This window comes from Ceratotherium simum, chromosome 11 (assembly GCF_057802395.1).
Source record: "Ceratotherium simum simum isolate JZ-2026a chromosome 11, ASM5780239v1, whole genome shotgun sequence".
Classification (NCBI taxonomy): Eukaryota; Metazoa; Chordata; class Mammalia; order Perissodactyla; family Rhinocerotidae; genus Ceratotherium; species Ceratotherium simum.
Genome location: NC_141910.1, coordinates 24,057,683 through 24,069,887, shown reverse-complemented (window position 1 = coordinate 24,069,887; position 12,205 = coordinate 24,057,683). Strand labels below are relative to the sequence as shown.

Here is a 12,205-nt window from a genome sequence, read left to right as displayed (position 1 = left end):
CAATCCACCCAATTGTCTTTACATCCTGCTCATGTTTCTTGCCACTTTCGGGAAGTTATCATGAGAAAGAAACCTGGTTAAATGAAGAGCTGAATTCCAGTCACACTGGTACTACTGTATTTCCCCACTCTACCAGTCCTGCTAGCCTGCAAAAGGAAAAAATGATGAGGACATGATTTGTTCTTAGCAAACCTGATTGGTGTGTTGACAATCAAGTCTTCCTTATACCTACAATTGACTCCTTTAGTTCCTGATCTAGAATCTTGCCTGGGTTTCAGGGTAACATTCCACAGATGATAGTTAACAGAATCAGCTTTCTTCACCTTTGGAACACTGGAGCTGCCCTTATCTGTCTTCAGTCATTTGGAAAATCTGCTATCTTCTAAAAGCTCTCAAAGATCATGGACAGCTGCAAGTTCTTTCTGAATCCATTCTGGAATGTAATTCATCCAGGCCCAAACACCTAAACTCAGTTAGAGATGCTTCACCATGTGGAGCTTTCATTCTCCCTTATCAATGATCATCCTACCCTTTTCAGTTTGAAGATCATTTTCCTTGACAGAAAGGACAGAAGCAAAATAGGATTTTCAGAGTTCTGCTTTCTCTATATCACCAATCAGCAGTATACCATCAGTTCCAAATAGCATATCCATCCCCTTTTTCATCTTTTTCTTGCTCTAAACATAACTTTAAGCACCCCAAGTCTTCTTTAGCAATTCTTGCAAGCCTCAACTCATTAGAGATTTTATTTTCCAACTGCTATTCTTACAGATCTAAGACTCCTTACATTTGCATAAACTTGACTTCACCGTTCCTGTGTTGTTGTTTTTTTTTTTAAATTGACCTCAGGTTGGCAAAAAAATTGTTAACTGTTAGAGTTGGGTGATATGTACATAGGGGTTCATTAGGCTAGTCTTATTACTTTTGAAATTTTCCAAAATAAAAAGTCAAATAAATATATATAAATAGAAATGTTTATGTAAATACACACACGCTCAGAGAGAGAGAGAGAGACAGAGACAGAGAGCAAGATTCCTCATTTCTTTTTCATTGGGTGTATTTTTTCCCCTAAGCTTTCTTTTATTGGTTGGGATAATTTGGTTTGAATTCAAGTCTGAATTACACTTTCTCTGAACCTCCTAATCCTTTTAATTTATCTTCCAGCCCATATTCTTATGCCATTTTTCTTTGACTACCTTTTCTTTGGACTTTTAAAGTCCACCTATCAAAAACCTAGGATATATTCTAATTATACCTATTTCTCCCTTCCTATCAGGAATACAAATTTTAAAAGGTTAGCAAATTTTCATTTAGGATTAGATTAGTTCCCCCATTATCCTTGAGGATATAGGTCCTCAAAGTGTGGTCCTTGTACCAACATCACCTTTGAGGTTGCTAAAAATGCAAATTCATGGGTCCTACCCGACCTACTATATCAGAATCTCTGGGGATGGGGCCTGGAAAACTCTCCAAATGAGTCCTATGCATATTAAAGTTTGAGAACCACTACTCTAGGAGAAGAAATAGTTTCAATCCAAAAGTTGTCAGACAACATGCTTTTAATCAAATGCGAGTTCCATCAAGTGCCTAGACACCGGGAGTCCCTCATACATTAACCTTTGTGACTATCATGTGTCTGCAACTCATCACCTTCTCCCTTGGCCAAAGATCATACAGCATACTTCCACTCCTGTATCTATCCCATTTCTCTCCCTTTTTATTCACCTCTAGATGGTGTTTAGCATCCTTCCACTCTCAGGATCTCAGATCTCAATGCAGGTATACAATTTCTTGCCATATCACACTCTTACATCTCTCCTTTGAAGAAACCCGAGTCTCATAAGAAAGACTTATTCTTCCATTGCTACATTCAAACGGTAAGCCCAAACCCAGAAAGTCCCCATGATAATCATGAGATATTTATTACTCTCCTTCATAATCTCAACTTTATCATTTAAATTTTGTATGCTGTTATAAAGACTTTGGAGCCTCTAAGTATTATGTCTAGCTAGTTTCCACAGTGTTGTCTTTTGTGAATCCCTGGATACTGCCTCCATTTATTCTGCTTACCATGTCCTACTTGCTGTCTAACAGGGTTTCATCAGTTAATCTGCTTGTTTTTCTGCTCTTTAGCAGCATTCAGTTTAAAACTGTCCTGACCAGATCAGCTAGTTTCTAGGAAAACACACATAGGAGATGTACTCCCTTCCTCCCTCCGTATTCTACCAAATTCAGTGGAATATGATGATGATTATACTAGCTGCAAGCTTTTCTTCCTATACTTTTAAATTAGTGCTTTTATAATGATGATAAATAAAAGCTATAGCTGTAGCCAGGAAGGGATTGGTAGGACCAGGAGTAAGGAGGGGTTAATACAAATTTAATAGTTTGATTTTTTTTTTTTTAAATCCTTCACTTGAGGTTATCCCTTTCCTTGGTTCTTTTGTAAGCAGGAATATAATAAATATTAACCACGTTGAAAAAACTATTTGCTTTAAAATTAATATATCTGTGATCATAATTTTCTACTTTAGAAGTAGAAAAAAATTAAATCAATCAAATGCATTCAGTTGTATATTCCACTCTGAATTGTGAGATAACTAGCATCAATCAATTCCATGCAAATTGATATGCTTATTCTACATACAGACAAATAAGTTCTAAGTTTTACAAGATCTAAGTTGAAAAACCACAATGTAGAAGAAACATGGCACTAGAGAAGTCACAGAATTTATATTCAAAATGCAAGAATATTCTGAAAACATATAATTTGTTTAAATTAGGATGTGTAACAAATTAGTTAACCAGTTTGAAAAGCAATTTATATCCAGTCTGGCCTACATAACATAACTCAACTCTAAAGAAGTAATAAAAGAAGGCAATAAAAGAAAGTAACAAAACATAATAATAAAAGAAAAGCACAAAGTGAAACATAAACTGAAGAAATCTGGGTTGTAAAAATAGTATACTGAATATAAAACTGCATAGTGCTTGAATAACTATTATTCTTAAGAAATGAATGGGTAAAAATATATTACTCATTAATACAAAGGAAAACAGTGAGTCACTTAACACACTAAACTGGGGAAAGGTACTAATTCCCCAATAATTGGAACAGTTACATATTTCTGCTAAATAGTTTAGCGGTTAAAATCAGTTACAAAAAAATAGGTATAGTTTAAGTAGAATAATTCTGTTTTTAAAAATGCCATCTTCTGTTTCTAATATTGAATAGAAATACTTCATACATATTCAACAAATATTAAATTAATATTGTTAAAAGCATCACATAATGATAAGAATGGACAAAAATTTTAATGTAAAAATATAAACTTTGAGAGGAAGAGTTTGGTGGTAAGATATATATCCACATTTAGAAAATATACTTCTTATTCTCATTTTTGTTACTCAAACACTACAACTTTTTGTGAGTCACTTAACTTATGGAAGTCTGTTTCACTCTACCAAAAGTAGACAGTAAAGTGGATCCTGAAGATGATCTATCCATGAGAAATGCTTTGATGATTGACTAGAAAATGACTTTAAGGGTTTACTATAAACCTCAGTATATCATCACCATCCTCTTTATTCTTTCATTTGCTCAGTTATCTTGTCATCAACAGAGACACCACTTAAAATCATTCCACTCTTTTTCACTTCCCAGCTCTTGGCTATCATTCTACCCAGTCTGAACAAGTCTTAAATCAATCTTCAGTCTTTTGGGGGCTAATAAATATGCTCACCCAAAGAAAGTGATGGTATAGAATGTAACGTTCTCGCCATGCTTTGGGATTCTTGGGGAAAAAGATATCTCATAAACATAAATGGGTATGTTTAGAACTCACTGTAATTTGAGATTACAGAGGTCATTCTCCCCATACTTCATTTAACAGTAATAACAAAGATAGTTTTATGTTTTTATGTCAGTTTTGACATACAAGAATGTTACAATAATGACTACTACTTTTTTTCCCACTTAACAAAGGAAAAAAGTTAAAATAAACATGAGGTTATTTCTCTCCCATTTTCCATTGACTAGAAGAGGTGCCATCTTTTTATATTTTATTCCAGAAAATAAGAAGGTTCATCATAATTGAAATGACTCTATCCCAGGATCATTATAAAATGCACATCTGCCCCAAAAGATCTCTGGAGTCCTGATCAAATCTCTTTCTCTGACCAACATGCCTCACACAGAGCTAATGCTCAATGAATGTCTACTATTGAATGAGGACCTTTAAAAAAGATGGCAGTCCTATAATGGATAAACTAACTTGAACCAACAATCCTTTTTTTCATTCATTCACTCAACACTATTAAGCAGCTATAATAATGTAATGCTTTCAATCATTCAATAAGAACTCAAAATGTGAAAAATATAATATGGCAAGGAATATTTCTACATTTCCATTTTTGGGAGAAATTTCTAGCATGCATTTCACATGTAGTTTTACGCATGTAAATGACCTTACCTCTCTTACAGATAGCTGTGGTGGGAAGGAGACTGAAAATACCAAGTTGGTAAATTCAAACCCAGAGGCCTCAACCTTTTGGCATACCTAAAAAAGTATTACATAAAAAGTATTATATAAATTACCAGGAATTGCTGAAAATCTTACACTAATCTTCATAACATGAATTTTTGCTCCAAGAGATGACACTGCAAAACTTCCAAACTTTCACCTTTGAGTAGGGAACTCACACAAACATCCTGAAATCAAGTATTTACTAGTTATGACCCTAAAGACTGATATCACAAGGTACCAAAACAGCCAGGACTCACCTGCAGAACAATCTGTTGAATGTCAAAATAGTTTTCTATTAGGTCACCTCATAATTTAAAAAAGATTTTAAACAAAATCAAGCCAAATATGGTGCTCTTGACAGCTGGAAACAAAAGGCCATTCCATATTCAATTGTCTAGCTTCCACAAGGTTGTAATACTTGTCTTTTCTAGACACTAGTAGGTATGACTAAGAAAGAAGTTTTCTCTAACTCCTTAGCTATGTTAAATAGCAAAGGGAAAACTGCTATGTTTTTCTTCAATTGAATAGCACTCATGACTGAAATACATGGATACATATTTCTCTAATTTTCAGATATCATGTTGATAAAAAGGTAATTTGAGGAGTAGGCTTCTGTTTTTGAAAAAAACTAACAAAATGTTTTAATGATCCATTGGTGTGAAACAAGTCGAAATGAATGGCATTGTTCCTCTAGATACAAGAATTCTAGGCCTTATGACTGAAAATCTCTACGTAATTGCACATATAATAAAAAACAGATTATTTACCTTTTTAATGAACTCTTTTTCACAGAATTCTTGAAGAATCCCTAGGCAAACATTGCATACATTCAAATTTGAGTTCTTGGAAGCAATGCTTCCATCTTCAATAACGGAGACCCTTCCCTCACCATTTTGACTCAGATTATCATTCCCATCAATCCCATCTTCTAGTTCTTGTAGTCGAATTTTCTTGAGAGGTGGGTTTGGAACTTCCAAAATTAATTCATCTTTTTCAGTTTCCAGAAATTTCTGTAGCTCATTGAGCAATTCCTGGAAAGTTAATTTTAAAAAAAGTAATAACACTTTGATGATGCCTTTAACAGTAAAATGAAGCATGAAAACTGGAGTAAAAATTATGATACATCACAGACTTATACAATGTTGATTTATATCAATTCTGGAGCAATCAATTTTATTAGCCAACATTGGCATTCTGGGGAATTTAAAAGAGAATTACCTAACTCTTATAATAAATGTGTAAATACTTTTTTCAAAAGAGTTTCATATATCAGTGAAGATGAAGTCCTAAATCTGAGGCAGAAAGGCTCCATTAACAAATTTATTAATTTGGTTTGCAGTCTGTTGTGAGGGCATTCACTTGCTAATTTCAGTAAAAAAAAAAATCAATTCTAATTATTAAAAAATAGAAATACAAAATGAGCGGCCAGCCCCATGGCATAGCGGTTAAGTGCGCACACTCTGCTGCTGGCGGCTCCAGTTCAGATCCCAGCGCGCACCAACGCACCGCTTGTCAGGCCATGCTGTAGTGGCGTCCCACATAAAGTGGAGGAAGATGGGCACGGATGTTAGCTCAGGGCCAGTCTTCCTCAGCACAAAGAGGAGGATTGGCATGGATGTTAGCTCACAGCTGATCTTCCTCACAAAAAAAAAAGAAATACAAAATGAATTTCCATCCTTGCTATGTTATTTAATAATCTCAATAACTAAAACCTCATATGTACAATATTTATTATGAAATCTGAAAAATTAGACAGAAATTAGAAATCTATTAAGTAAAAATAATTTCAAAACAATTTACTAAACAAAGGTAAACAGATGCTGGCAATGCTGAAATTTGGCACCATAATTACAAACCATTTACATGCATTAATTGAAAGAAACCCTCTACTACATTCTAGTTTACCTAATTTCTGTCACCCTTTGTATTAGAATGTTAAAACTGGCATTCCTTTGAAACCATTCTTATATTTCAGACATTCCACTCATGTAAATATTCAGAGGACTTTTCCTCTGTTTTATCTAAATTAGACAGGTTTTATTATTCAGTTGTTGAATAAATATCCTTTTGAAATTCACTCAGGTTACAATTTACGGACTCTAAAGGGAAAAAGCTTTCACTCAAACAAATTTAATTCATTTTATTAAGACATTAGCTCTCTTATTTTATCTTTAACAGAGAAATACTCAAATGTACATAGACATACAGGTATATCATGATTCACACAAACATGTTTACTATTACCTAGGATCTATAACGTCAGTATAACATAGTACATATATATGTATGTGTACTTACATAGTTATACGAATAGAACAGATCAAAATTTAAATACATTCACCAAAAAATTGTTTTCAAATATTTTCATGTTTATTTACACAAAATGATACAAAGAAAAGTTGGTAACACTAAGTCTCTTTATATAATATATATTTTAAATCTTATAACATATGCATAGAATAATAGATTATCTTGTGTCTGAAAAAAATGTGTAAGGAGAGCCACACAAAACCAGTCACATTCCTCTATAGTCATAGTGTGTAAAAATGAATATACACATATATATTAATCATCATAGCATATGTACCATTTCCAGTTTTCAAAGTGTTTTCACATACTTTATTAGATATTGTCCCTTAAAATCCTGTGAGGTGGATGTTATCATCATTCTCATTTACAGAGGAGAAAACTGAAGCTGGAAAGTGGTGGAACTGGGATTCAAATCCATGTCTTCTAGCTCCAAATTCTAGGCTTTGGATTCATACAGACAGTTCATATCCTAGCTTGCTCACTTAATAGCTGTGTAACTTTGGGCAGGTTGCTTAACCTCTCTGTGCCTCAGTTTCTTCATCTGAAAATAGAGACAATCATAGTATGTACTTACCTAATAGGTTATTAGGATTATATGAGAGCTTGACATATAATAATGTTATATGAATACTGGATATAATAGAAGCAACTAATACATAGGAAAAATGACTGCTATTGCTAACTCCTGGGCAATTTTTAAAAATTATAAGGAACTGAGTGTGCATGTGTGTGTGTGTGTGTGTACATACTATTTATACAGGTATATATTTACATATATATATAATTACTATCTGCCTCTGAAAAGAACATCACTATTAGAATCAAATGTATTTCACAAAATATGTTATATATAACATAACATATATACATGTTATATATACATATATATTTAAATCTTTATAAATTAAATAATATACAATTTAATTTATAAATTAAATTATATATTATTTAATTTATAAATTAAATTGTATATTATTTAATTTATAAATTAAATTATATATTATTTAATTTATAAATTAAATATATATATAACATATATACATGTTATATATAACATATTTTGTGGACATATTCTATTAAATGTCAAAGCTCTCTGTATATTACCATAAATGTCAAAGATCTATATATATTACTTTTGTTGTTATTAATAGCAGTAAATAATGATGATGATAAGCATTTACTCTAGAGGGTTGCAAATACCTACTTGCAAGTACAAATGGTAATATAGAAAACAGAAAAAGAAAAAAAGGCATCTAAATCCACAATTCTTCCACTTAATAGAGGATCTCAGGACTATCACTCCCTCCTGTTACATCTTACTAATATCTGGTAAGAAGTACTATTTTGTGATATACTAGATACTCTTTAGGAAAAGTCTATACAAACATTAAATGCACCAAGGAATTGCTCCACAAAGATCCCATGACATTAAATGTTAGATATAATCACTTAAGAAGGACCTTACATTTTTATGGTAATAGAAGTTCCAAAATTACCATTACCAGTAATTATTTTTTATATATATATATTTTTTAATTTCATGAAGTTATGGATAAATACTTGCCCTCAAATGTACAGGTATTCATTTAAAATTAGAGAAACTTTCTTAACTTAAAAAAAGTGAAAATACCTTGTAGGGAAGTTTGTAAGATGCATGAAAATCCACACCACAGAATCTGAAGATACATCTTGGACAGGTACCAGTACTGAGCAACAACTGGGCCACGTGCTTGTTTTCCTTAGTCAGTGGAAACATATTGAATAATTATAACTAGAAAGAAAGAAAAAGAAAAACTAATAAGCATCTTTTGTGTTTTACTTTCACAAATATGTCATCACCTTTAGGGATAAAAACTAGCTTTCACTGGGTAAACACTATGTCATACTCTCCAATAATGTCCCTTTCATTATACGCATATTGAAACATAAACTTGAAGGAAATTTATTAGATGGATCAGGTAAAAGTTTCTAATTGTCAAGGAATTCAGTTTAGCATTCTGGATTATGATAAAGTGCATCAATACTACTAAATCAACCAAAAGAAATTAAAATAATCAAGAATGTTTGTCTCTGAGGAGGGTCATGAAAACAAGCGCACAGAGTGAAATTTTGCTTTTCATTTTGTACCATTCAGTATTGTTTGAGAACAGAGTAGAAAATTCAATAAACTTTTCCTATCAGAAATCAAAAATGAGGGCCGGCCCCGTGGCTTAGAGGTTGGGTGCGCATGCTCCGCTGCTGGCGGCCCGGGTTCGGATCCCGGGCGCACACCGACACACCGCTTCTCCAGCCACGCTGAGGCCGTCTCCCACATACAGCAACTAGAAGGATGTGCAGCTATGACATACAACTATCTGCTGGGGCTTTGGAGGGAAAATAAATAAATAAATAAAAATTATTTAAAAAAAAAAAGAAATCAAAAATGAGTTTGCTAGAAAAAAATAATCAGATCAGTCTATATTATATAATACTTGACTAACCTTAAGCAGTTAAGGTTAAGCAGTCAGGTATTTAAAACAAATTGGTCAGTAGATCCAAAAACATCAATTTTATTTTGATGAAATAATAACTAAATGACAATGAACTATTAGCAAAATGAGGAAAATCTGCTCCTTTCATGCATAAGTAAAATCTCCAACAAAAATAAATTAAATGCAAAATATTTGAGTAATTATTGTCTAAAACAAGTTGCTACTCTTTGCAATTTGAATAAACTCAGTTTATTCTAAGTGAGAAACAAATACTACACAGAGAATGGGGGAAAATCTCTTGTTGCCAGGAAGGAAGAGCACTAAAAATTAAATTACCTAATCATTCTGTTTGGCAAAAATAGATATTCTTCTAATGAATCAGTTCATATTACTTTAAAATGAGGAACTAGTGATATTTTATAAAACAGTGATTGCATGGCAATGTTGTGGTATGGTATAACTGTGGTCATACAGATAAAGACAGTGGCACCTCTTAACTTGTGCCGTTTCTTCAATTTTATTTATTTATTTTTTTCCCCCAAAGCCCCAGTAGATAGTTGTATGTCATAGCTGCACATCCTTCTAGTTGCTATATGTGGGACGCAGCCTCAGCATGGCTGGAGAAGCAGTGCGTCAGTACGCGCCCAGGATCGAACCTGGGCCGCCAGCAGCGGAGCACGCACACTTAACCGCTAAGCCACGGGGCCGGCCCAACTTGTGTCGTTTCATAATTCAAATGAACTTGCTTAAGATTTGGGGCAGAGTGAAGCTCTTACCAACTGCTTACTATGAAGATGTGATTCTTAGAATTCATTTGTGTTTTCCAACCCTTTAAAACCCAATACTTACTTGTAAGTTTCTAAATGTTTGTGGCCACTTATCAAGAGTAGATCTTTGACACAAAATAATGAGGAAGACAGGTATGTAGTTCTACAGAACTCTTCACCATAAAAATCAGTTCAGCAGCCAGGACTACAAAAAACAGATACCTTCCGATTGAGTTCTAGTTAGGTGAATATGTGAGTTGGCAGGAAGAGAAAGGGAAGAAAATCAGGCTTGTCTGGACACACGAGTGAGAACTTTCAGACACCTGGATGGGGAAACATTGATTTGGGGTTCCCTAAGTAAATCCGGGTTCCAGGGCATTTTTACAAAAGTACACAGAATATGTAGAGAACACTCTGTACATAACGAAGCTCTGTGTGATCATTACTATTTACAAGTGATCTGAATCCCTTCCCCCAGCCCATTTAATCTGCTAGTTTGATGCTGAGAAGGAGTTGGAATTCCCTGAAGGGCTGATTATCAGCATTTAAAGTATATCCCTGACAGCACTCCCCTCACAAAGAAACTCTTTCTGTCTTACTCTTCAAGTAATCTTTTCTCCTCCTTTCTATTAGTTAGAAATGAATTAAAGGGAGTCAAGGATTTCATTTAATTCAGACTAGCCTTTAACTCAGAAATGGAAACAAATAAACCCTCCTCTCCAACAAATGAATGATGAGTAAGTGCTTAAGAAGGACACTTTGTATCAAAGATTTCCGGGGAGATTTAAGTGGATAGTTTTATTAAAAGGTATGCTTTCTTTCCTTTGGTTTAAAGACTGAATGTTTAATTCTCCAATAGGTTCACTAACATATAGATATCATGCAAAGTCAATAAGTGACACATTACAATCGCTTGGCTCCGAGAAGTTCCCAAACCTGTTGAGAATCAGGAAACCTCCTGTCTTAAGTAATTTAAACAGGTCTTGAGTGTGTGTGTGTTAGTAACTGAATGGACTTACAAACCTCTCCAGATCATTTTCACCTAGCAACAATCTAAGGACTTCTCAAGCACCTTAACATTAAAAGGAGGAAATACTTATGCCTTAAATTTGGTTGTTTCATCTTGATATACACCGCTGAAATAATAGGATTTCATAAGACATCAGAAATCAGTTGTTCCATATGAGCTTTATTTTGAAAGCAAGCTCTGAGAAACGCATCCCATATTCTAAGATTTTCATTGTTGGTTACCTTTGTTAAGATTTTTGCTTTTCGTTTAAGTGTTTGTTTTACAGAAAGAACTGGAACAAGTCATTGCAACAGAACCTCCTCCCAAGTGTCAGAATCCCTACCGCGATCGAGTCACTTCTCCACAACCAATGACAACTAGCCCAGTCTCTGGTTTATTGGAGGAGAGGACAGACTTTCTTTTCACCTCTCGGACGATTACAGAAACCATTCACTGCAAATAGGGAAGGAGCAGGGCATGTGAAAAAGCACCAAAATGACCAGATTGAGTCTCAGAACCTGTGATCTTTTAAAACTAATTTCCATACAGAAGGGTGTCATTCACTCGTGGGGGTGGGGGTGGGGTGTGGATTTCCAAAGAAGGAGGCGCTCACAACTTCACTGCGCTACCGATACACTCAGCTGTGGAACGTACTCTAGACTCTTGGAAGTTCATCTGAGATCTAACCTCGAGTTTCCCCTTTGGCCAAGCAAGCCCCTGCCCCCTTCTGTCAAGTCCAAGAAACTTCCCACTCACCCCCTCCTTGCTAACAAAGACGCTCCAGCAGGAAGGAAAAGATCCCCTCCATCCACACCTCTCCAGCACCCAGTCCGCACCGCCGGACCTCAGACCTCCCTGCCTCACCTTCTCCCACGACGTCGGAGCCTGAGATTTAACCCCTTCCAGCCCTCAGAGGGAACGGGGAAGACTAAAGACAACGCACCTATTGCGTCTAGCAATTCTGTTCCCCGAGGAAACGAGAACTTTAGAACGAAAGTACCAGCCGCCTCTCGCGAGGACTGAGTGAACTCTCCCCTGGTCCTTTGTAGGGAGATCAGTAAACCTGGCTAGCCTGCTGCCACACTCCCCACCTCCCCGGCGGGTGTATGAGTGCGTGGGACA

The 12,205-nt window shown here is 34.9% G+C and overlaps 1 protein-coding gene across 4 annotated transcripts in view; it reads right to left on the bottom strand.

The window, feature by feature from the left end:
- PUS10 (pseudouridine synthase 10) overlaps window positions 1-12,163 on the bottom strand; it is a 67,075-nt gene extending 54,912 nt beyond the window's left edge. Inside the window, exons 1-4 of one of the 4 annotated variants that reach the window (XM_087436711.1) lie at window positions 12,027-12,163; window positions 8,467-8,607; window positions 5,294-5,557; window positions 4,473-4,559 (exon numbers count right to left, since the gene is read on the bottom strand). In XM_087436711.1, the coding sequence (XP_087292837.1) occupies window positions 4,473-4,559; window positions 5,294-5,557; window positions 8,467-8,592 (477 nt within the window). In that variant the 5' untranslated portion in view covers window positions 8,593-8,607; window positions 12,027-12,163. The other 3 variants (XM_087436713.1, XM_004435655.3, XM_087436712.1) reach the window with 3 other exon arrangements.
- Window positions 12,164-12,205: the final 42 nt, after the last annotated feature.